The 26,177-nt window shown below is 44.5% G+C and overlaps 1 protein-coding gene across 1 annotated transcript in view; it reads right to left on the bottom strand.

Moving 5' to 3' along the window:
• FBXO42 (F-box protein 42) overlaps positions 1 to 26,177 on the bottom strand; it is a 96,607-nt gene that overhangs the window by 24,120 nt on the left and 46,310 nt on the right. The window contains exons 3-4 of the mRNA XM_024206409.2: positions 25,138 to 25,254; positions 10,802 to 10,936 (exon numbers count right to left, since the gene is read on the bottom strand). Of these exons, the coding sequence (XP_024062177.1) occupies positions 10,802 to 10,936; positions 25,138 to 25,254 (252 nt within the window). The remainder of the gene's footprint in view (positions 1 to 10,801; positions 10,937 to 25,137; positions 25,255 to 26,177) is intronic.

Raw genomic sequence — 26,177 nt, 5'->3', positions numbered from 1 at the left:
TGTTGAAAGTGGTAGACAATGAGACGTGCCCAAAACATTTAATTTCAAGGGCAAAACTCATGTCAGAAATACTATGTATTAAAGGCTATAATGTGGTGACGTGTCAGAAGGCAGGCAGCATGAAAGATCAACTATAGCAGTCTCTCTCAACCTTTCCAGACTACTGTATCCCTTTTCAGGAGTCTGATTTGTCTTACGTACCCCCAAATTACAGCTCATTTAAATACGACTTGCTTACAAAATCAGGCATAAAAATATAAAAGTGTCACAGCACACTATTACTGAAAAATTGTTCTCATTTTTACCATATAATTCTAAAATAAATCAATTGGAATATAAATGTTGTACTTGCATTTCAGTGTATCGTCTATAAAGCATTATAAACAAGTCATTGTATGAAATTTTAATTTGTACGGTCTTCCCTAGTACTTTTTATGTAGCCTGTTGTAAAACTAGGCAAATATCTAGAGCTGATGTACCCCCTGGAAGACTTCTGTGTACCACCAGGGGTTGAGAATCACTGAACTACTATGGGAAGAAAAAGCCAGACCTAGACATAAGAAAGAATTATACTAAGAGACTGGATTTACCTCGGGCATACAATAATCAGATACGTGTATTAATTCAGCCATAGTGACACAGTTGGTAGTATATCAGCCTACTAAGAACAGATATGGGTTCAAATGAGATCTAGTAACCACAGGGCCAAATGCTGAAACAGTCGCTGGAAAGGGAAGTTATGTAATGTTGCTCTACAAGTGCCTCAATAGTGAATGCATGATTCATGTTCTACACAACTAATAAATGGAGGGAAAAGAGCAGAAAAACTAACTCCGAACAAACAGGTTGGGCAAAAATACCAACAGATCCTGCAGTCCTAGTGCCCTTTTCCAGAGTATGTTCAGTGTCTTTATGTCTGAGGAGGGAAGTGTTACCAACTCAAATCTAAGAGCAGTCTTCTCCTCTCTCTTGCTAAGTTGTTTTTTTTAAAACGCTGCACTGTAATTCAGGTCTGACTTTAATCCTGGTTTTCTACAGTAAAACGTTTACATCCAGAATAAATACTACTCAGCACCGAAAATTCCAGCTGCGTTTCATTTTAAAACATTCTATACTGAACTGTTTGATGGCTAAAGATAGCAGCCGAGGGCAAAACTAAAATGACTACTCAGTGATCCTTCCTAGGTGTTGACCGGCACAGTCAGCTTCTTCTGTGTGCTCCATACCAGATATCGGGGCTTACTTCCTTGTGCTCCTTGCATGCCTCCTGCTATGGCATGGCTTTAGAGTACTTTAGACCAGAGATTCTCAACCTCTTTCTGAGGCCCCCCCAACACGCTATAAAAACTCCACGGCCCACCTGTGCCACAGTCACTGGTTTTCTGCATATAAAAGCCAGGGCGGCGTTCGGGGGAGCAATCACGGCAATTGCCTGGGACCCCATGCAACAGGGACCCCCAGAAAGCTGCATTGCTCAGGGCTCAGGGACCTGGGCTTCAGCCCCATGCGGTGCGGCTTCAGCTTTCTACCCTGGGCCTCAGCGAGTCTAATGCTGGCCCTGGCTTGGAGGCCCTCAAGGCCCCGGACCCCTGGTTGAGAACCACTGCTTTAGACAACTGATTACTGGTGTGCCCAGACCAGGACCTATTCTGTTCAGTGCAGGGGCACATATTACAGTGTTCCCTATTTTAATGCATAAAAGTCTTTCATAATAGGAACTTAGGAATTGCAATACAAGGTCAGACAAGTGTCTGTCTAGTTTAGTGTCGCCTCCACAGGGGCCAGTACCAAACGCTTCAGTGCAATTTACAAGAGATCATTATGGAACCACTTTTTTTAAATACACTAACCTCAGGCAGATAGTGGCTGGTTTATACTCAAACATGGGAGGAGCAGGGGTTAATCCTAATGCAACTGTAAATATTTCCAACATCCATACACATTTTCTCTTTTTGTATCTTACTAAATTCTTGGACTGTCTTGTGGCAACAAGTCCCACAAGTTTAGGGCTAGTCTACACTACAGAGGCTTTGCTATATTGGCAAAAGGAATTCTTCTGCCTGTATAGTTAAACCACTTCCATAAATGACGTGAGCCTTATTAGCAAAAGAACTCCTGCCAGTATAAGTTATGCCCACACAGAGAGCCATAGCTATGTTGGTCAGAGATGTGATTTTTTTTCCCCAATACTTCTAACCAACATAGCTATGTCAGGAAAACTCTGTAGATTTAGCCTTATACATTGTGTAAAACAGTATCTCCTTTAATCTGTTGTCTTTGGGAATGCCCCCTTGTTCTATATCGGGAGAAAGTAGATACAGCAAAAGTCAATTGCATGTGCCTAAGCAGCATTATTTTACATACTTCTATCACATCCCCTACCCTACCCTGACTAAATTAAACTATCCTGATGTTTTTAGTCTCTTCTCATATGGAAACTTTTCCATTCCTCCCATTACTTTCATTGCCCTTCTCTGGATCCCATGTGCCTCTGGTATATTTTTTTGAGATAGGGTGACCAGAACTGAACACGGTAGTCCAGCACAGGGTATACTAAAAATTTAATGACAGTTTCAGTATTTTCTATTCCATTCTTTATGCATTCTAGCATTGCTGGCTTTTTTTAAATGCTGCGGACTATCAAGCAGATATTTTCGTTGAGCTGTCCACAATGATCTCCCCTGCTTTTTTCCTGTGTGATTATAGTTAATTTAGAACCAAAAATGTGTAACTGGAAGAAATAATTTGATTTACCCTTGCAGTTGTCGCTATTACATTATCTACCATTTTCAACCAACTTCCCCACTTCTAAATCTCACTTTCTAAAGTTTAGTGTCACTGTGCTAGTGTGTATACACACACACACACACACACACACACAGTGACACTATATATACACACAAAATAATCCCTCCTGCTAGACTGTTGAACTTAATTATACGATTGCTCTTACCTAGTGGCTCAAATAGCTTCTTGTATCAACTCCTCTGCTACTTATGAGGCTAAAGCAGCCTCTTACATACACTAGAACTAGCTATTCCAAGAAACAAACAAGTGTCAAAAATTGCTTCTCTAAGTCCTTGACATGACAACATGACCAGTCTGAGGTAGCGGGAGCCACGTAAACACCAACAATGATTAGAGCCCCACAAATCGGCAGGTATCCACTTTATATCCATGGACATGCGCATTCATGGATAGCCGTGAACCATGTTTTGTATCCACACAGGGCTCTAACAATTATTAAACTTCAGGCTTATATATGAGCAGTTTATAACTGCACTTTATAGGCAGGCAAAGTCACTTGGCCTCGATGAATGCAATAATCACCTGAAAAATAAGTGCGTTTCGGAATATTTTCTAGCCACAGAAACACCAATGATAGAGCAATTATTCAACTGGAGAGAGCACTAGACCAACAGGAATGGAATCATTTCCTGAATACCAAACACATGTTACTATTATATATGTTGCATTAATGCCAACATGTGCTGGATACTGTACGTACACACAGAGTTCCTCTCCCATAGGGCTCAGAAAGCGTGCTGAAGCTGTACTTTAAAGTGATCTGAAAACAAGGACTTATAATTATTTGACTGCCCCTTCCACCCTATCATCATCACGTGTTAGGATCTGAAATCAAACCAGCCAACTACCATCATCATTGCAATTGCCCAACACACAGGCCATGCTATAACGTTACAGCTACCTCAGAGCCCTTCTGAAGCCAAGAGTGGGCCCATAGCAGTCACATAAGTGGTGCTCATGTATATCACGATTTGAGGAAGATTTTGTTGTCCATTACTTTATATCCATAATGTGATAAAAGTTAATAGATTCCAGGTTTCCGCTTTTAATGCCTGCAGTCTCTAGTGCACTGCAGTTCAGGTCCATCACTGATTTGTGTTAGCACCCAAAGGTTTCCGGAATAGACCATTTCTTTCAATTGGATTATGCCTCATCCCCAGCTACAGAAGGGACAACCATCTGTGACAGAACCCTGAACAAGGAAGCTCATGTTCGAATCTTGCCAGATTTAATCAGGTGCTGCTGCTACAAAAACTCACTACCATCTCTTAGCAACATCTCTCACTGTTTCATGAGCGCTACAAAAGCAGAACTTTTGCTCGGCCTGAGTCTTTTGGGCTGCTTTGTCAAGGTTACACTACAGAATTCAAAGGCCAATGACAGTACAAAAATGACCGAAGGCCAACTTTCTTGCTCTATCATGCCGCAGCCAATGCAGCCTTCCAACACCAGAAAGGCTGCATCTAATAGCAGAATGTTGGACAGATGACAAGAGCATCTATCCTAGCTCATTCACAGTCTTTTAGCTTTACTGAATCAACATCAAGTGCATCTTCCCACTTCAGTTAAAGAGGGGAATTGTGATCCTAAAACTCAAGTGACTAAGGTTTGGTGAACCCCGCGCTTGCCATTGGGTGAGAATGCTCAGCATCCTACTGATCAGTAGAACATTCACCTAAATAAGCGCATTCAGCATTCATTGTGACAACATCTATGCTCTTATCACCACCCCCCGACACACACACACAGGAGCAGACACTGTGTAGAGGCTGGGGATGGAAAACATGCGTCAAGGACTCCTGGGGGAATTCTGTGCCAAAAATTAAAAATTCTGCGCACAATATTTTAAAATTCTGCATATTTTATTTGTTAAAATAATGCAATATAATCACGCTGGTTTCAATTATTTTGGTAATTTATTTAAACGACAATATAATGGATGAAGAATGGGGGTGGGGAAGCATCAAAGGAAATCCCCAACCCCCTCGGTAATGTAGCTGGTATTGACCCTTTACTTCTGGTTATTAGTCAAAAAATATATGCAGCCATATGCTCAGTGTTAGATCATAGCCAACTGAAGAGCGAGTGAGGGCTGGGAACTCAAACTCAATTTATATTGGCTACTGACCATCTCCAGGAAGGTCAGTAGCAAACAGGTCATGGAGCACATTCTGATAGGAAATGTTTTCAGTCCAAAAATTTAGACCAGTTCTAATCACTAAAGCACCATATGCATTTATACGGCCACACTGTCCTTTACACCACTCTGGCAATGTAAAGGAGCCTTATCATTTTTACACCTGTTTTATACTCCTGGGGGAAATTCACTAAGGTCTGGTCTATACTACCCGCCTGAATCGGCGGGTAGAAATCGACCTCTCGGGGATCGATTTATCGCGTCCCGACAATCGATCCCCGAATCGGAGCTCTAACTCCACCAGGGGAGGTGGTAGTAAGCGCCGCCGACAAAAAGCCGCAGAAGTCGATTTTGCCGCCGTCCTCACAACGGGGTAAGTCGGCTGTGATACGTCGAATTCAGCTACGCTATTCACGTAGCTGAATTTGCGTATCTTAAATCGACTCCCCCCTGTAGTGTAGATGTAGCCTAAGAACGATGGGAACAATTCACTAAGCAGGCAAGCGACTACATTCTGTTCTGCCCCAGGGGACAGAGCCTGCCCCATGCCTGCCTCCCCAGAAACACCGCAAAACCCTGCCCCTCCACACAGAGTGTGCCGCAACAGCGAGCGAGAGAGACAGAGTGTCTCTTTCTCTCACACACATGAATGCCCAGCCTCCCGTCCCACCGGTGATTTGTCTCTCTACCAGCTGCTCCAGGCGCCCAAACTGACCTGCCTGCACTGCTGGGGAGAGGCACATGACCCCTCTTGCAGTTTCCCTTTGCTTCCCCATCAGAAGTTATTTTTCTGCGGGGAAGCAAAGAAATCTGCGGGGGCCATGAATTCTGTGCACGCGCAGTGAAACAAAATTCCCCCCAGAGTAATCAAGGGAAGGAGAGAGTCACAGACATAAGAAATAAGGTTAACAAAGCCAGCTGCTGGAGCAATCATCCGATATAAGCACTGTGTTACTTAAGAAAAATATATACCACCCAGAATATTCTAGATAAAGCTTTTAAAGTGAAAACTTTCTGCTCATCACATTTTTGGCTAAAGAATTACAACCAGGGTAGGAACGTTCTTTCCCAAAGGAGTTGGACCTATAAAAAGGATCCTGTGACAAGACAAGCTGTCTCTGGAGAATAAGGAAGGGGTCAGTGCTTTTAAAAACCTAGAATTAGTTTTCCCTTGTTTATGTTTTGTTAGGGCCCCAAGAGTGAATCTGTGAGCCAAGGAAGAGAAGGCTCCCACTTCCCCAGTGATAGGAGGCTGGGATGGCCTGGTATAGGGACAGGAAAGCACCAGGAAGCAGGTTCTGGAAAGTTTTACCCTCTGCTCTGACTGGAAGGGTCTTAGTATGCATGTTCACAGCAAACAGGAAGATGTAAGCCATGAGTCTACTGAACCCTTCTGATATCAGAGGGGGAAGGGAAGGCCATTGCCTGGTGGGCACTTTTCATGGCATAGCAAGCTGAGGAAAGGGAGGAGTTTGGGAACTGTACCCTCCCCAGGTAGCTGTTGGGAAGACAGCACCAAGGAAGGAGGTGGTGGCTGCTTAGCTAAGAATGATCTGATGAGGCAGAACCAATGGGGAATGCAGGCAGGCTCTGAAGAGCCTCATCTACTTGAACAGCATTTGGCCTTCAACTACTGTTGTGTCATGGTTATTCCTGGGATTTCATCACTTTGGGGAACCAGTTGGTATGTTGTCATGGTTGTGATGCTAAGATAAACACCTGGGTTCTAACATCTGATCCCTCTGTCCTCCCTCAACCCCCCCCCCCCCCACTAGTGAACAGGGGCCTCCTGACAATCTACTGTGGACTGTGCCGTAGGGCTTCCTCTACTCAGTCAGAAAGCGTATTTTCAGGTTTGACACAAGGCCTAAGCACACAGGAACCAAGTGCAGGGCTCCAGCGGAATATAAACCTATGAACTGAATGGGAAAAGAGACCAGAGAAAAATGTAGATGATCGAGGAGTTCCTTTGGCAAAGATTAACCAGAATGACGACTCTTTGGGGATACACTCTTATGCCTATTTATCCAACAATGATCTATTACTACACTCGGGTGGACTGATTAATGTAAACCAGGGGTGCCCAACCTACAGCCCACCAGAGCATTTCACAAGGCCTGCAGCCTTCTTCAACCCAATGTACTAACAGCCGATTCATGCTCCCAGCACCTGCGTTCTGTCGTGGTTTCTAGGCACCCGGAAGGAAAGAATCCTATTTAGTGCATTTCACACTGGCCAGGCACATTCTATATATTCCAGAGATCCCACATACAACATTAATGCCTACAGCCTCAACTAGGGAGCCCAGCCCAGCCTGACCTCAGCCCTGAATCCTGGTAAATCCTCCCAGCCTGACTGACCTATTTTCCTCCTTAAACCAAACCTCCAGGTGTCCTTTCTGAACTCCCTTCCACTGCAGCTGTTGCATGCTACCGCATGCATTTGTCTCCCTCTATGGCCCTGGCTCTCTCCCCTCCAGTTGGTGGTGAGCTTGCATGCAAGCCTCCCAATGACCCTGGCTATCAATCACCTCTATACACACTCCCATCTGCCCAACACAGATTTGCATGGAGAAGTGGAAACTGCAGATTGCTGGAATAAGGATGTGGCCAGAAGAGTGCAAGGGAGTAAAGGTTAGAGAGGCTCCCCTTTGCTCTGTTTCAAAACCTGGTACAGGGTATTAATATTTTTAGCTCTATTAATGTTAACTACATTGTTCATTTAAAAAGAAAGCCACTGCCTTGGTTACAGATATAAACAGAGTATTTTGAAATCTCAACAATGGGGGCGAGGGGGTTTCCTTTAAACCAGAAGGCATTATTTCACTCCTCCCTATGTCTTTGAGAGAAAGCAAGCATTGGCCAATTTTTTCTTTGAAAGCTAAATATTTACTGCTCGCTGAAGCACAATCTCAGTTGGGAGATGCTGTACCCAACCGTGTTGTCATTTAGTTTAATTCCCCCAAAGGACAAAAACAAAACGAAGACAACAGGTCTGAACTGAAACGAAGTAAGCCCTTCACCTGCAGCCAGTGTGATCCATTTATGGAATTCTGGCAGTAGGGATGTGACCGGCATTAAGACCTTTCTCAGCTCATTTTAAAATCCTTAGATTGGGCAGCTGCCAAAGCATTCAGCCTGGCCCTCAGTCAACACACTTCAGCTTGCTTAAAGGTCTTCCTCGCTCTCTCAACAAACCAGCCGTCCAAGAGGCAGAGATAAGATGGAATATGGGAAGTATCAAAGAACTGATTCCTGAGCCTATAGAATGGGATTAAAATAGCTCCTTGTTCTTCCTCCAAATGGAAAAACAGATTCCATAGACACTAAACTAAATATCTGTCATGCGTCTTCCTTAAGGATCAGCTGGATCTTAATATATGATAATGAAAGGTGTACTTTGAACTACCTCTGGAAGCAATTCCATTGTCCATTGCAAGCAGATGGACATCATACCAAAAGGACTAAAGGTAAAAAATCCATTACAATCTACATATCACACAGACTATGCTGAGAGACTGTGTCACTCACTGTCAATAAATTTGTTAGTCTCTAAGGTGCCACAAGTACTCCTGTTCTTATTGTCCACTTAGCCATCAATTGTACAGTACCAAAATTTCTTCAAGACATAAGCAGTTTCTCACTACCCAAGAGACATTCATTCTAAACAAGCACACGAATTTGCCATATCAGATCAAAGCCTTTGCCAAATCTAGTATCTGGCCTCCTGCAGAGGCCCTGCCTCTAGATTAAATCTCACCCCATAATGTGTCGAGAGTTAAATGTGTAATACTGGAGCTGAAAGGCAGGGAGTTGGGATTCCTCCCTATCCCCTATAGGCAGATAGTTTACACTGAAGCATGAGATTTAATTTCCCTGTGCAGAATGAAGTGTTAATAAAATTAGCTCTCCTTTTAAAGCCCACCTGCTTCCTTTACCTCTGCCTCAAGATGCAGTGAATTCCACATGTGCCTTAAATGTCGCTTCCTTTTACTTGTTCAAGGACTTGTTTGAATTTAATGTCCTTACTCGGTTTTTCTGCTTTTGCCCCTCTAATTTCCTAGTCTTTTTCCCACCAGGCAGTGAGAACGCTGTGGCAAGGACATCAAAAAGCAATTGCTATGTGCAACAACCACCAGAAGCACTAGCATGGGTGAGTCATCTCATCTGAAGACAGATGGAGAAAAGTGCTCTGTTCCGCTAGACTCCTTGTCTGAAGTTTCAGTTGCGATCTGATCTGGGCACATGTGCTGATGACAGCATGCAGGAATATTTCCTCAGGGGATCTTCCCATGGGACTTAACTCTGACATATTCCCACAGGACTTGCTCTTTAAAAGTGCTATTTGTTAAGACAGTGGGAATTTTTCTGTACACATTATGGACAGAGGGATCTAGATGCAGATCTGGGTGCTAGTATCTGGATTCATTAAACACAATAAGAACATTTTTTAAATAAAAACAAACTGCAGGCCATATACTACATTCAGCCTCAATGAAGAACCACTGCCAGTTACATCGTCTTCCCCACCCCTCACCAGATTAAATACATTCGGGATGGGACAGCATTGCAACAACAGGAGAGGAAGAAGAAAATAAGTCAGTCTGATCATACACATATTAAGTTATTGCATTGTAAGAAGATTTTAAAAACTATGAGTTTTGATTATGTTGCCCATCACCATCTGAGCACCTGCAAGGATTAGTTATCAGACAGATCTTCAAATACAATAACTTCTTAAATCAGCAATTTGAGCCTCAAAAACAATCTTGTCATCTTCATCAGCTCCCCCTTTTTAATTGTGAGAATTGTGCCGCTGTAAGATCTCCTGTGTAGTTGCTCTTCTGTCGGCATAATGAAACCACCCCCAATGAACAGTGGTAGCTATGTCGGCAGGAGAGCTGTCCACGTGGCACTTTTGTCAGTGAAACTTATATTGGTCACTTTGAGTTCAAGTCTAAGCACTCACTACCTGCTTATTTTTAACCCTTAGATACAAGGCATTGGATTTTCTGATTAAAAACACAGTTAATGTCATCTGCACCTAACTCTCCAGAGTGAGCATGAAAGATACTAAAGGTAGGGGCCATCTTTCTTCTGTCTGTACAGAGCCTAGCACAATGGAGTTCTGATCCATGACTAGGGCAGTCCTAGGCACTAAGATAACACAAATAAGTAGTGATAACACTGTTCTCCCATTGGCTTCCCTTGTTATATAGCAGGGCACCTCACATTTCAAAGAGCTGCCTCTACTTCTACAGTTGTTACACTTTTGCATTAAATTGGAGTTATATGGAAAAAAAACATGTTTAAACAGATTTTTAATGTTTAAAACCACTGTGGGAAATAACTTTTAGCCCTTTTCTGCTCTAGCTCACACGATGGGGATTGCATGAGTGTACCTGTTTCCCACGCTCCTGGTTGCCGTGGGTAACCAGCTGAGACATGTTTTATCCACTCCTCCAAATACCTGAACTGGCAACCGCCAAAGTTATTCAAAGCTCTCAGCACTGGGACAATGACTTCTATCAACCCAGGCTCTCAACTTCACCTAAGTGTCACTAATTATAAATAGCACAAAGTAGCATTTAACAGTTTGCTAGACCACAGAAAAGGCATTCAACTTGCGCCACAGTACAGTTCTCTGGATGGAAGGACACCAAAATACTCTGCATTTACCAACAGATACAACCTAAAAAGCATTCAGCTAGAGAAGCTAATGAGGATAGGAATGGGCACGCTAAGTATCAAGCTGTGTGGCTCTATAGGGAAGACACTTAGGGCCAACTTCGGGTAGTTTACTGTAAAGAATAAGAATAAGAGCAACCAAAGGTCTTTACCATCTGTCATCTCTCACCTGATGCCAGAGGCCGGATCCACTCTTTGCTATTGAGGTCAAGTCTCCAGAGGTCATTGAATGCAGCATTGCAACTGCTCTGGGTGCAGCCACCAAACACATACATTGACTGATTAGCATCATAGTAACATGCACCTAAAAAGGAGGAGACAAAAAAAACAAACACAATCCGTTAAAATTATCTCCCCCACATTTTTGATAAAATTAGGGAATTTTCTCACAGTAGAGAAAATACTTGTTACAGTCCTTTAAATAAACACTGAGTAGTCTAGAAGTATCACGGACCAAAGTAAACCGACAGCAACTTTGTAAAATGATTATCCAGTCAAGTGGACCTGTTCCTGAAAGTTTAAAAAACCTCTCACCTCAAAGCTCAGTTGGGGCTGGTCCACACTGCAACACTGTCGACAAAACTTCTGTCTTTCACGGGTACTTTACCCCCACCCCACGAAAGACAAAAGTTTTGCAGAAGCAAGTGAATGCAGCTTTGTCTGCAGGAGCACTCTCCTGCCGACAAAGCTAACGCCACTCACGGGGCTGGAAGTATTTTGTCGGCAAAAGATTGTTTAGCATAAGTAGTTAACACACATTTCAACCCCCCTCCAGTTATAGGGGGGAAAAGAAGGGTAGGCGGGGGGGTTGCTAGCGGGCTACAGATTGTTGTAGTAAGCCAGGGTGGCCAAACTTACTGACCCTCCGAGCTGCATATGACAATCTTCAGAAGTTCGAGAGCCAGGGTGCGCCTGCCAGGGCTTGGGGCTTCAGCCTCTCTCCAGCTGAAGCCCTGAATCCCAGCAGGCGTGCCCCACGTGGCTGAAGTCCCAAGAACCCCTCCACGCCGAGCAGAAGCCAGAGGTGATGTGGGGGAGGGGCATATGGGGTCATGTGCCCCTGCCCAGATTTTTGCCAGGGTTTGCTGGCCCTGCTCAGTCACGGGGTGCTGCCGGGCCCCGTCCCTGCACAGCAGATGCTGGAGCCAGCAAGCTGGGAGTTGCAGCAGTGGGGAGAGACAGCAGCAAACAGCTGGGAGCTGCAGGGAGCGCTGCTGCTTTTGCTGCTGCCTCTCCTTGCAGAGCTAAAACAGTAGCCCCTCCTTGCAGTTTCCAGCTGTTTGCCACTGCCTCTTCACCTGGAGCTAACATCTGGGAGCTGCAGGGAGGGGCCACTGAGGGTGGGAGGGGCGTGCCTGGGGAGGCGAGACTCAAGCTGTTGGGGGGGGGACCTTTAAATTGTGCCCCACCCCCACCCCACTCTCAGCAGGCACCCATTGTCTCTGGCAGAAACCTGTAGCCCCACCCTCCGGCTGCAGGGCAGAACCCCCTAGCTTCCCCCAGTCTGATAGGTGGAGAATTGGGGGGGGGAGAGAGAGTCCGGGGGGAGTCCGCAAGCCGCACTTTAACTGTAAAACTGCAGTTTGGCCACCCCTGTAATAAGCCATAAATCCAGTATCTCTGTATTCAGTCCGTGATTTTTAGTGTCTGGCAAAGTTATGAATTTAAGCTCCCAGGCTCGAGTTCCTTTGAGAATAAGGACTGATAGGTCAGATAAAGTGATCGTTTTGTGAAAAGTGTTCACCCACAGATGAGAGGGTGTTTTTGTCTTTCATCACTTTCCTGTGTGAATTTTTTACTACATAACCCAGCTGTCCTAGGTACCAAAGCCAGGTAGCTATGCCCTTATTTTCCAAGATGGAGAGCACTGTTCCTTAATTATCTTGTCAAACAAAAACATCCCCTTAATCATAGAATCATAGAATATCAGGGTTGGAAGGGACCTCAGGAGGTCATCTAGTCCAACCCCCTGCTCAAAGCAGGACCAATTCCCAACTAAATCATCCCAGCCAGGGCTTTGTCAAGCCTGGCCTTAAAAACCTCCAAGGAAGGAGATTCCACCACCTCCCTAGGGAACCCATTCCAGTGCTTCACCACTCTCCTAGTGAAATAGTGTTTCCTAATATCCAACCTAGACCTCCCCCACTGCAACTTGAGACCATTGCTCCTTCTTCTGTCATCTGCCACCACTGAGAACAGCCAAGCTCCATCCTCTTTGGAATCCCCCTTCAGATAGTTGAAAGCAGCTATCAAATCCCCCCTCATTCTTCTCTTCTGGAGACTAAACAATCCCAGTTCCCTCAGCCTCTCCTCATAAGTCATGTGCTCCAGACCCCTAATCATTTTTGTTGCCCTCCGCTGGACTCTTTCCAATTTTTCCACATCCTCCTTGTAGTGTGGGGCCCAAACCTGGACACAGTACTCCAGATGAGGCCTCACCAATGTCGAATAAAGGGGAACGATCATGTTCCTCGATCTGCTGGCAATGCCCCTACTTATACAGCCCAAAATGCCGTTAGCCTTCTTGGCAACAAGAGCACACTGTCAGCTCATATCCAGCTTCTCATTCACTGTGACCCCTAGGTCCTTTTCTGCAGAACTGCTACCTAGCCAGAACTGCTAAAATGCATCATATTTTATATTAACATTCTCCCCAGGTCTCTCAATAGACTTAGGCCCCGTCTACACTGGCAAGTTTCTGCGCACTAAAGCAGCTTTGAGCGCTATAACTCCTGAGGTGTGCAAGCTGCCAAGCCACTTAGTGCGCAGTTGCAGCGCTATAAACAAACCCACCCCAACTGCGCTGGGGCTACAGTGCTGAGGTGCCAATGTAGACACCGTGGCAATTACAGCGCTGCGATTGGCCTCCAGGAGGTGTCCCCCAATGCCTGTTCTCGCCTCTGGTCATCGGTTTGAACTCTACTGCCCTGCCCTCAGGTGACCAACCGTCATCCCAACCCCATACATTCCTTTGCAAATTTGAAAGTCCCCTTCCTGTTTGCTCGGTGAGGCGTGCAGTGGTCTCAGCGCATCTTTCCAGGTGTGTGGGGGGAGGAGAGAGACGGGACCATTGCTGCATACAGGCTAGCCGCAGGCTTGGAGAAGACCCTCCCTTGATTCCCTGCTCACCCTCAGCAGCGAGATAGCTTCCATATCACCTCCTGTGGAAAGTGTGGGGACAGGAATGATTATCAGGCCCACCCTACAGTGCTGGCTGTCCCCAAGAGCCACATGCCAAGTGTACAGCAGGGTCTGGGAAGAGTGATTTACCCTGCCCCTGCGGCTACTCACCATTTTGGGGGTCCTGTGGCTCATGTGTGCTTGCCTGGGGTCAGCCAGTTAGTGACAGGCGTGAGTACTGGCTGTGTTTTAAAACACTGAATCAGTGTTGTCTGTGTTGCAAACAATACTGCTTCTGTAAAATGTTGCATTTAAACTTCACAGAGATGACCTTGGGAGGCCAGCCTCCCTTATCGGCAGCAAAACGGCTGCGCAAAATTAGAAAGCGTCCAAGAAGAACTAAGGAGGACTTTCTGTGTGAGGTTATGATGCACTTGGCCGCCGAGAAACAGGAATTGAAAGAGTGACAGGATAGCAAGATGGAGGACCGAAAGGAGAACGTGGCACGCCAGAAAGAAGCCACAGAGCGGCTCCTAACAATTACGAAGCGCCATGTGGACACGCTCCAGGCAATACTAGCTCTTCAAACCGAGCAGCTCCGCGCCCACCCTCCCCTGCAGCCATTGTCGCAAAACTCTTTCCCATGCACCCCACACACACCGCCAACCTCCTAGCTCCACTCTCTACCCACAGCATTCCACTCCTCCCTCCTCGCAGTCCAGCAGCGTGGACTCCCACTACCCACTGCACTCAACATCCGTCCCTCTGCAGTTTGGCCCTGCTGAAGTACAGCACCCACTGCATTGTACTCCAAAGGAGAAGGTTGGGTAGGATTCCTGGACATACACAAATCGGTAGCCATTCCGGGACTCCTCCTCCTCTTGAGACTTTTCCTTCCCCCATGCTCCCTCCCTGCTGAATTTTTTCGTTTGACTCTCCCCTCCGGTTGTTGCCTTTTAATAAAAGAATTGTGTTTGACAGCCCATTTGTGCAAAGCCATCCACAATGTCACGCACGTTGTCCAGAGTCACGGTCTTTCGGAGCAGGATGTGATTATGGCCCTGCACACTTCCATCAACATGACTTCAACGGTCGACTTTCCCACTCCAAACTGGTTAACAACCGATCGGTAGCAGTCTGGAGTAGCCAGCTTCCACAGTGCAATCGCCACGCGCTTCTCCAGTGACAGGGCAGCTCTCATTCTTGTGTCTGTGCCGCAGGGCTGGGGCAAGCTCATCACACAGTCCCATGAATGTGGTTTTCCTCATGCGAAAGTTCTGCAGCCGCTGCTTGTCATCCCAGACATGCATCTTGATGCAATCCCACCACTCAGTGCTTGTTTCCCGAGCCCAAAAGCAGCGTTCCACTGTGGTCAGCACCTCCGTGAATGCCACAAGCAATCTCGTGTCAGAGCTACTACGTGTGGAGAAATCAATGTTGCACGCCTCGCCTTTGTAGTTTAAGGAATAACTCCACTGCCACTCGTGACGTGTTGGTCAGAGTGAGCAGCATTCTGGTCAGCAGTTCGGGATCCATTTCTGCAGCCCAAAAGAGGCAGCGTGTGCAGTACACAAACCGCTGAAAGATGGCTCCAAATGCAGACAGAAGCACAGGGATTGCTGGGATGCGAAGCAATGCATCACGGGGCACTGGGACTGGACCCAGGATGCCCCGCGACCCCCTCCGCCTTCCCACAAGTCTTAGCGGCAAAAGAAAATGAGGCGCTCTGTGGCATAGCTGCCCAGAGTGCACCGCTCTGAATACCACTGCAAATGTGAATACGCTATTGCACAGGCAGCTGACAGTGTGAACAAACAGTGGTTTCCCTTCAGTGCTCTCTGAGGGGCGCTGTAACTGCCGGCGCTGTAAGTTTGCAAGCGTAGACGTGCCCTTCATAGGCACCGACTTCTATTCGTGCTGGTTGGGTACTTGACCCCTCTCTGCCCCCCGCCCCACCTCCATTCCAACCCCTTCCCCGAAGTCCCTGCCCCAACTCCGCCCCCTCCCTGCCCCTAATTCCAAATCCTTCCCTAAATCCCCGCCCTGACCCCGCCTCCTCCCCTGAATGTGCCACGTTCCCGCTTCTCCCTCCTCCATCTCGGAGCTTGCTGTTTGGCGGTGGCAAGCGCTGAGAGGTAGATGGAGGAGCGGGGACGTGGAGCGCTCAGGGGAGGAGGCGGAAGCAAGGTGACATGGGGAGGGGAGGCGGGGATGGGAGCTTGGCTGCCGGCGGGTGCAGAGTACCCACTAATTTTTCCCCATGGGTGCTCCAGCCCTGGAGCACCCACGGAGTCGGCGCCTATGGTGCACAGAATCCTCCAAATTAACAGGACTACGGTGTACAGCACATAGCCCAAGTATACGCAGATAGAGGAAGATTTTAAGTAACATAATATTTTACATCTACAAAGAACTTTTTGTCCTGAAGCAGCACAGAACACTTCGCAAGCTGCCAGAAGGCAGCTCACTTTTGGGTGGAGCTAGCAGCAGCTGATGCACAGCAAGCTACATAAAAGTGACAAGAGGGTAAAAAGGGGAAATTTTGGCTAAGACTGAAGAAAACCCAGATTCTTACACTAAGACATGGATCTATAATGCCTACATTTACCCATCTAGGTTTTTATCCCATGGTACCAACACTATGGGATCAGAGCAGCTTCCACAAGAGTAAACAAGAACATACCGAACAGAAACTATAAATAGGTCCTATCTGCCCTAAAAGAATGACAGCGACTTGTTCCTTCCAGGGTTTGAACATGGGGCTACAGGAATTCTGGATATACGCTCTCTGAAGTTCAGACTACTAAACTATCCTGACTAGCGAAAGAGGCCAACGTGATACAAGATGAACTTCCTTATTTGAGTATTTCCCCTCAAAGTCTTGGGTTTCCTTGTTCTCTTACTATAATGAGCGCTTTCCCTCGTATGTTCATGAGTCCTGTAACAGTTACTTCATCGTTCAGTGTGGCATGTCTCTCATCTAAGCCAGTGTCAGCGACTGGGACATGAATGACAGACAGCTAGCTGGCACAGCATCACCCAGACAAGACAAAGGTCAGGGAGAGGCAGGCTGGGGAAAGCAACTGGAAGCATTAGCTGAGCTTTCATAAGCCTCCTTGACTGAGGCTGAGCATCTGCTGTTTGTCACTTGAGCTTGCAAACTGGCGAAAGGAAAGAGCGGGGACAGAGATTTTAAATTCACGACAACTATTCCAGATGATCAGGTCAACTGCAAGACTGTTTCCAGTCTGTGCTTGGGGAGGTTTCTCTCTTCTCTGGGATGCAACGTTGCTAGTTACCCATGCCTTTGTCCCCTAAAGAGGAGTCTACTGTAATACACTCTACATGGGGCTACACCAAAAGACTATTCAGAAACGTACAAAGTACAGAATTCAGCTGCCTGCTTACATTACGTTTCAAGCAGAGAGCACGTTATACCAGCACTCCATGATCCGCATTGGCTGCTTATTAGTTTCTGGGTGAAATGTAAGGAGTTGGTTTTGACTATAAAGCTATAAGTGGTTTGTGATCTATGGAGAGAGACTGCATCTCACGATGAACAATTCTGACAACCGCAATCAAGCTGTCAGTCCCCTGGTCTGAAAGGGAGGGATGTCCTCCATGAATGGTCCTCCACCCAGGAATTCAATCCAGCCTTGATCTGAAATAGCTCCAAAATTTTAACCTGCAAGGTATGCTGCAAAGTTCATCTATTTTCTCGGAGCTTTGGCAAGAGGCACATGGCATGGCTGGAGGTGGGGGAGAAGTTTATTTCCTGATATTTAATCTATATTGTGATTGAGGGCCTGGCTAGACAGGGTACTGCATTTGATTGTGTATTTTTAATATTGTACAAGTACTTGGAGTTCTGCAATAAATTGGAGAGGGTTCAGAGAAGAGCCACGAGAACGATTAAAGGATTAGTAAACATGCCACACCCCTGCCTTCAAATGGTTTCCATCACATACTGAGTTTACAGTTTGGTTCAATGGCTCTGAGCACCTGAACTATATAAATGGTTCCAGCACTCCTGAAACATGCCTTATAGTGATAGACTTAAGGAGCGCCATCGGTTTAGCTTAACAATGAGAAGGTTAAGGGATGACTTGATTACAGTCTATAAGTATCTACATGGGGAACAAATATTTAATAACGGGCTCTTCAATCTAGCAGAGAAAGGCATAACACGATCCCATGGCCAGAAGTTGAAGCTAGATAATTCAGACAGGAAATAAGGTGTAAATTTTTAACAATGAGGGTAATTACCTATGGAAACAACTTACCAAGGGTCATGGTGGATTCTCCATCATTGACAATTTTAAACTCAAGATTGGATGTTTTTCTAAAAGATCTGCTCTAGGAGTTCATTTGGGGAAGTTCTATGGCCTGTGTTATATAGGTGGTCGGACTAGATGATCACAATGGTCCATTGTGGCCTTGGAATCTAGGATTAATAAAGTATCCTCTCTTTAGCTCTGTTCTCCGCTGAAACATCAGCCCACGAAGATGGCCTGTAATGTCAGTAAAGGCTTGGCATGCCCGTCTGCTGTTCCAAAGCTTGATTACATTTTGGACACACCATTTCAAAAAGCAAAACCATCCCTCTCCAAAACAGAGGGCATTGAGAACTGGCACTTAAGTTTCAATCAGGATTCACTGATTGAATACATATTAGTACTGATACTTCCAACCATTAAGAAAATCCAAAGTTCTGCAGAACTGCACTGAACAAAGTGATAGCAATGCTAATACTAATATTAAATGTATAAACATAAAACAGAACTGTCCCCCTGAGGTGGAGCTTACAGGAATGTATCTTTATTTTAGTTCAAGGAATCTCTAAGGGAAAATAAAACCTAGCAGAAAAGAGCAAGTTGTAAATCACGCACCCCCACAAAAAGAGATGTATGTACAGCAAGAGTGAAGTGTTCTAAGCCTTGGGAAAACTAAAGGGCATCAGCTGGGGTTTGCAGAGAGCACTGATCACTGTCCTTGTCAGGGACGGGGATAGACCAGGAGAAGAACAAATGAGAATGTCAACGTTCAGCCAATGAGCCTATGGTGTAGACCAGCCTGTGGCTAATGATCTAACACAGAAGTGGAGGAGTAGCTCTAATTATGCAAACAAAACCTCAGCAACAGATGTGGAAGTTCAAGACCAAGCACCATCATAAATAACCTGCAAGACAAGTGAAGCAAAGCTATATGAGCAATAGCAGATAGGAGGGTGGTAATCTCACCAGGAAGGAAAGAAGGCTGAAAAGAAAAGAAAATTTGAGGTTGTCAGAGTTCACTGGAGCTGCACCTTTTACAATATTAGAGCTCCGTCTTTGCAGCTTTGATGAACCCTGATATTTGCTCTCCTTTGACGTAAAACTGAAGGAGGACACAGTGTATTTGGAAACTGCACCAGCCCTTCCCATCCTCTAAATCACAAGTTATGGAAGTAACTGGAGTCAAAATATCAGTGACAGAAAATAAAGGAAAATGTGGACTAAAGGGAGCAAGTGGAGTGGTGCTCAAACTCTGGTGGCCCAGGGGAAATACTTTAGGGTAGGTCGCTGTTACCAAAGGTCACTGTTCACAGGGTTTATTCTGAACTCAAAGTCAGTTTATTCAGTACTAGTAAAAGGGTAAGGATGTCCCTGGATTTTACTGATCAAATGCCCCTGCCATAATTCTTTAACTCAGTGATATATTTGTAGTGTCAATGACCCTTTTTTAACACAGCCCACCCATAGGCACACCAGTCATATTCATCCCACCAAAGAGAGCCACGAGGTCTGAATGAATTAGATGTAATAAAACAGTACATTCAACCACTGACAACTTCTCTCAGCAGGGGAAGCAATGAAACCCATCTCCTCCTTTCAGAAATGCCTCATTGTCTGACCTGTGACTTGTCATGCAGATCACCTGCTTCCTCTATTCAAAGCCCCCAGAAAGGCCAATAGCTCGAATGCCCTTGGCTTTCACAGAAAAGTCCAGTGTATGAGCTGACCACACAGCAGGAACTGGGGATTTGCAGATACAGAGCACGGAAGGACAATGGTCCAAGTCAACATCTTACACAGAGCATGATCATTTGGCACACACATACCTATATGCATATACATGCTTACAGCGTGTTCAAAGGCAGTGAGTATAATCAAATATTTTCCTATTTCTCCTACTCAGAATACCATTGCTACATAACAGAAGGGCTTAACATCTACCACACCCACGCAAACCTAAATTACCAATAACAGAACTAGTATTGGAACAGATTTTAGGGTGGATGATATGATGCAACATCCTTGCATTATAGTGTGTCTGTAACCATTTCCCAAGCTCTGGCAGTTCACCTTGATGCTGAGCGGCAGCACTGCTTGCTCTACAGTCCTGGGCCTCTCCCTAAGCAGAGACTGCCAAGTTTTGCAGTGGTTTTGTGATGCAGGCACATGTCTGATAAGGACTAGGCTACCACCACATTTCATTTTCACAATAGTGGCTCAATGTATATTCAAACCCCAGTCTCTACAGGTGAAAGGCCAGGGTACTAGCCCACTAGATCAATTTCTAGCCTCCCATAGCTTGTGGAATTTAAATCAATTAGATGCACGTACAAGTTTAACTTCACCTTGTTCACATACAAAGAGATAATGGGAAAATACAAAAGCATTAGAGGCTGCCTGATGGATTCCCCACCAAACTGCAAACCAATCATTTGCTAATAGTGGCAGGTTAAGAGTTATTGAAACGCTTTCCTCCACCCCAATCCAAACTCTTGGCAACTGCTGCTTTCAAGCAGCATCATAGTGCAGCCAATTTATTATTTTTTGAAGGGAGGTGGCAGCATTCTTCTCCTCTATTTGGTTTTAAAAACAAGCTAGCCAGACAGGCACCATGACGTCCGCACAGTATGTATTTTAATCATAGACCAAAATAATTTAAACTGCGCTTTCCTGACTCTCTTTAGCAAACCATTTAAAGCTTCTGGAAAAGGAAGGCAGCTCAATTTATGCAAAAATGACAGTACAACTGAAAATTCCAGTTGTACATATTTAAAGGGCCAGCATCAATCCACCAAGTAGGATTGAAGATGAGGTCCATTAGAAGTAGTTGTGCTTAGAGCTTTTTGCTGGGCAGATGGCATGAGAATTTGAGAACTAAGGGTAGATTTTTCAAAAGCAACTAAGATTTAGGAGCATAAGTCCCACTGAAAGTCAAGAGGATTTGTGCTCCTAAAATCCATCACCACTATCACCATAAATAAATCAAACACTGTAAAACACTCCATTATATTTGAATACCTAGAGAGACGATCAACAGCACTGATTTCAAAGTTATCTTATTTTAAACACATTTGTGTTCTCTAAATTTTGTCTATTACTTCTATGCTATATCACAGCTTCTTATACAGTAGTCTGAGACAGCCAGCATAAGATCAGCGGACTATAACTGAGAAGGCTGGATTCAATACAGAAATCCCTTCAGAGCAAGGAAAGTGGTCAACTCATTAACTTTACTAAATACAACAAAGAGCATCAAAACTCTGAGTATGCGTACAGCAGTTACCTTAAAGGTCAGAAGCAAAGAAAGTTTATCTGTCTCACCTTAAGAGGAAGGAAAAGAAATGGGCTCTATTTATATCCAACTTGCATTTCCCCACCACCTTCCCAATGAAAATATTATTGCAAATTCTTTGTGAAGTCTCCTTAGTGGACCTGACTATTGGCGTGTAAGGACCTTTATATACAATGGTTTCCTTAGTGAAGGGTCCCAAAGCACAACAACAAACTGGTATATGTTATCTATACAGATCCCTTCACTCACCCTTGCAGTGCTGCAATTGCTGAGGTGCAATACAGCAGCTATTTAACAGTACACAGACATGGCATTGCCGTTTAGGACAGGAAATGAATACCACCACCACCACAAATTTAGGGAAGCAAAACACAGTTACTAGAGTCAGAATTTAGTGAAGTCACCAGGCCTAAACCCCTACTCTTATGAAACCATCTCTGGGTTTTTCCATGACCCTAAGTTATCAAAATCAGTTTCCATCTCTCGTGAAAGGCTGCCTTCCCAATAGTATACTGAACTCCTAACACACTACAGCAGTGATTCAGTATTGACTCAGAGGAAATAATGCTATCCACTAAATAACCAGCACCATTCCCTCCAACACCTGGGGGGTTCTTAGAGCTCTCTTATCCATGCCTGACCTTGCTTAGCTTAAGAGAGCTGACAGCACCACAGCAACGGGTGGTAAGACTGCAAATTAAACCGTATGTTCCACTGGACCTACAATAACTGTTTAGATTACTTACATCAAAAGCAGGAATAGATTTAAACTGATGATATGTCAGTGCCAGTTTAGACTATTGCTCCAGACCGTAAGAAACTAAATCCTGCATACCTCTGCTTTGGCCCCCCCAGCCCCAATGTCTGCAGTGAAAAAATTCCCATGCTTTTACTTTATATATTAAAACTGTATTTGCCTGCTATCTTCAGTCCAAGCTTTCACCACAACTGAAAGCCAACAGGCAGAAGCATATTTAATAATGTTACGTACAAAGAAAAAGACATAGCTGGTCTTGTTCCTATTATAGTAAGTCGCCATATGGGTGAAAGCCAATCTGACCGCTCTTGAAGCAAGCACCACTATAGGTATGTTTTTCTGAGTTTTTCTCTCCCCGTGCCCTTGTACAGGTGTGAACATACCCAGGGATGAACATACCATCTGGACTGCCGACAGCTATTCAGAATTTTCCCGATTAATATAACTTTATTAGCCAGTATTCTGGTAACATGCTTTACTACTGAGAAAAAAGATTCGGCATTTATAAGTCACTGCAGAACCAAGTATTCCATTGAGGGATCAATTTTTCTGGCATAACGTATTACATTCCTTTGCTGTTTGCCATGACCTTTTGATGTAGCTATGAGACCGCATCAGCCACTTGTGTTTTACTAGATGAGTCACTGCTCTATTGTAATTGTATATTTTTAGATTGTACTACATTTGTATAATAGGTTCTTATTTATTCTGATCAAGACAAAAGCAGTATGACTAAAGATTGCTTGAGTTTTGTAATACACCTGGCAAAAGTCAGACCTACACAATCTTTAATAAAAAAAAAAATCCATGCATTTTTTCCCTCCAGGCTTTAATGTAGGAATCTTCAAAAATATGGAACAATTGATTACCTGGAAGTCAAGAATCAGAGGTCTCTTCACCACACAGACACTGTCCAAAAATCTGACCAAGGACAGAACCAAACAACTTAATTTGAAACAGTTTTTCTGAATACAAAACATCATTTAAAAAACCCTCTGAACTCACTGAAGGTTAGATTGGTGTGTGGGATGTGAGTTTAAACAGATACTACTGAGACACTTCTTGGGGCACCCAGGGCTGAGAGTCACTTTATTACCACCTGCCTCCTACATGAGGGACTCTTGCCTAATCAGCTAGGCACAACCAGCATGTCGGCCACCCACACATTCTCCTCTGGGCTACACCAGCCGTCTTTGCCTGGCAGGTTGACAACAGATGCGCCCCAGTCCCCATGTCCCTACAAAGTGTCCCCCTGGAGTATCCAGCCCCTGATCACTGGATCCCCACAGAAATCCCAGATCCTCTGCTCCCAAAGGAACAGTGTACCAGTTTACCAGTTCTACCTTAGACCATCATTCCTGTATTATGCACAGCACTTGAGTTCAGTTACATAACAAAGGAATTTAAGAAAGAATAGAGATTCAAATAAAAAGCAGGGAGAGAGAGAGATGGGAACTATTGGTTATGTATAAAATGTCACAACCCGCATTCTAAAGCCTAAACTTAACTACCAAGTTATCCTCCTGACTAACAAAGCTTCTCTCCCCCAAAGTTCTCTCCAGTGTTTTCAACCAAGCCTGGCTGAGACCCCTTTTCATGAAGCAAACTCGCTATCCATTTACTTCCTAGATGAAGGATGCCACAGTGTGTGTCTACACCCCAAATATACCAGAACAGACACCTCTACAATTTTCAGCACCGAAAAAGAGGAACTTGTGGGGATTTTCACAGCTTATTTTTAGTAAAATATTCTCAAATTTTTGCTCTGGCAGGGGGTTTTACTGGGTTTGACGAGTTTCACCCAAACCTGGAAATCTGTATCGAATTCCCTGGCTGCCCTCTTAGCCTTTCTACTAAAGGCAGTTAGTAAATAGAACAGCGTGCAAGTCATCTTCAGGTGGTTTACTAGCACTGGTACTTAAACCTGAGGGGTGTGGGGGTGTGCGTGGGTCCATACAAATTCCATATTCTGTGCATCACTCACTTAATACATTATTACTTGGGAATATGAAAATGTTGTGACTGACGACGCTCAGAATCCTACCACTCACTTTATATTTACCTTTTTAAAATGAAATCCTGTTCCCGAGAGCCATCTCCCAGAGGGGCCAGAACCAGAGATGTAGACGGATAGGGACTGAATTTTTGTTATTTGTTTGTAATTGCCTAGCACAATATGACTAGAACCTCTAGGAGCTACGGGAATACAAATGAGTTGTCATTTGATTTACGTCCCCGCATGTGAACATTTTTCAATTTTGTTAGAGAAATGTAGAGGTAGAAAGCAAAGATTCACTCCTAAACTAAGCAGCATCAGTTGAGTCATTGGCTTCTATGAACAAGTCATATCAATATCAAAAATGTGATTGCTTCAGTACCTCTAATCTGCAATCCTGCATGCTTTATATGAAGTAAAATATAGCCTAGCCTCCTCCAAATAATGCAGAAATATGTAAACATTATCTACTGCAGCAACCCGCAGATGCCAATCTAGCTGCCATGTATAGGCTCCAATTCATTAGCTCTACCCATGTCACTGCACCGAAGTCATTAGAGTGAAGCTTCGGTCATTTTGACTGCAGAAAGCTAAGAGGGACTGAATATTTAAGAAGAAAATTAGTTAAGTCTAAGGGTGGGGTTTTTAAAAGTGCCCAAATGCCTTAGGAGCACACATCCCACTGACTTTCAATAGGAGTTGTGCTCCTAAGTCACTCAGTCACTTTTCCTCTTAACTTAGCATCAGAGTGTTAACAACAAATGGTTTATCATGTATCTATACTTGTAAATAAAATAAATAAAAATAAAATAAAAATAAATTAATTAATTAAAATTTTATTTTATTCATTTACTTGTATACTGTTTATGTTGTCAGAACAGCATATTACACATACATTTACCTTTTACCCAATTATAGGGATGCGCACTACTGCTACATCTTGGGTCAAAGTACAAACACCTTCTATTATAAATTCTCTGCAAACATGACAGTAGCTGCTAGGGGTGGAACACACTGAATTACTGGATTAGCAGAGTTCATATTTCCTTTCTAAATGTGTACTTACTGTGTGAGAAGCGCTGTGTGATTGGGGTTCCAGGATAGGGATACGTGCGACTCTCCCATTGAATATTTCCTTCTTGGACCGCCTTGATAAAGCCATGATAACACTGATGTGCCACACCTAGAAAAGGGAGAAAACAATACTTTAGTCTGCTTCTGGCACAAACTTATTGTCACAAGACTAGGAAGGAGTTGTTCCTCCGTGATCAGCATTGCACAATTCCCAGAGGAAAACAAAACCCATAATACTCCTATATTAGGCATGGGTTAAGTCACTTGTCTTGATGAACAAATAGTCCAACTCAGTATGGCAAATGCTAAGGGAGCAACAGGAATAAATGACAGTGTATCCATTTCTCCTAGAAGCCATGCATACTTGACTTCTTTTTGCAATTCCAGGTCGGGGAAGAAAATGATAAAAAGGTTAATAATTGCAGTTTAATTAATGGAGGTCATAAGGCTGGTAATGGAGGAGCAGCATGGAAGGTGTAAGAGGTGGTTAGGGATCAGAAGGTAAGTCCTTGCATTCTGACAAAAGGACTATAACTGCTCCAGTGCAGGCCCCCAGAGGATTCAAGAGCGGAGAGGACAGACAATTCAAAGCCAGTGAGTGGGCCCAAAGGTGGTAACTGGTTATAAATGATCTGCACAATTTTTCTGTTTTTAAGACTTCAACAGGTTGATGACAGAACAAACCTTTTGTGCAATCTAATCACGTACACATTGTCTGTATCAGTTAGCCTCTCCTGTCCAAAACCTGCAGCTAGTTAGGGTAAATTACCAGCACTTTAAGATTACCATGTTCTAGAGGAGTCTGATTCAGAGGCAAGTGCTTAAATTAGAGTCAGAAATAGTTTAGAGGGCTCAACAGCTGAAGACAGTGAGAATTTGGAGGTTTGGGGGATTATAGGCAGTGTGCTAAACCGCCTGGACTACAGTTAAGGAGGGTCTCTGCAGAGGCGAAACATGGGGGAATATACAGGCTGGTGAGAGACAAATGTATTGACAAAGAAGCAAAGTGTAACAGTGGCAGGCCCAATGAAC

Source organism: Terrapene carolina, unplaced genomic scaffold (genome assembly GCF_002925995.2).
Source record: "Terrapene carolina triunguis isolate 2854851 unplaced genomic scaffold, T_m_triunguis-2.0 Scaffold714, whole genome shotgun sequence".
NCBI lineage: Eukaryota > Metazoa > Chordata > Testudines > Emydidae > Terrapene > Terrapene triunguis.
Note: the sequence above shows the minus strand (reverse complement) of the source record. Positions and strands in the feature narration are given on the sequence as shown.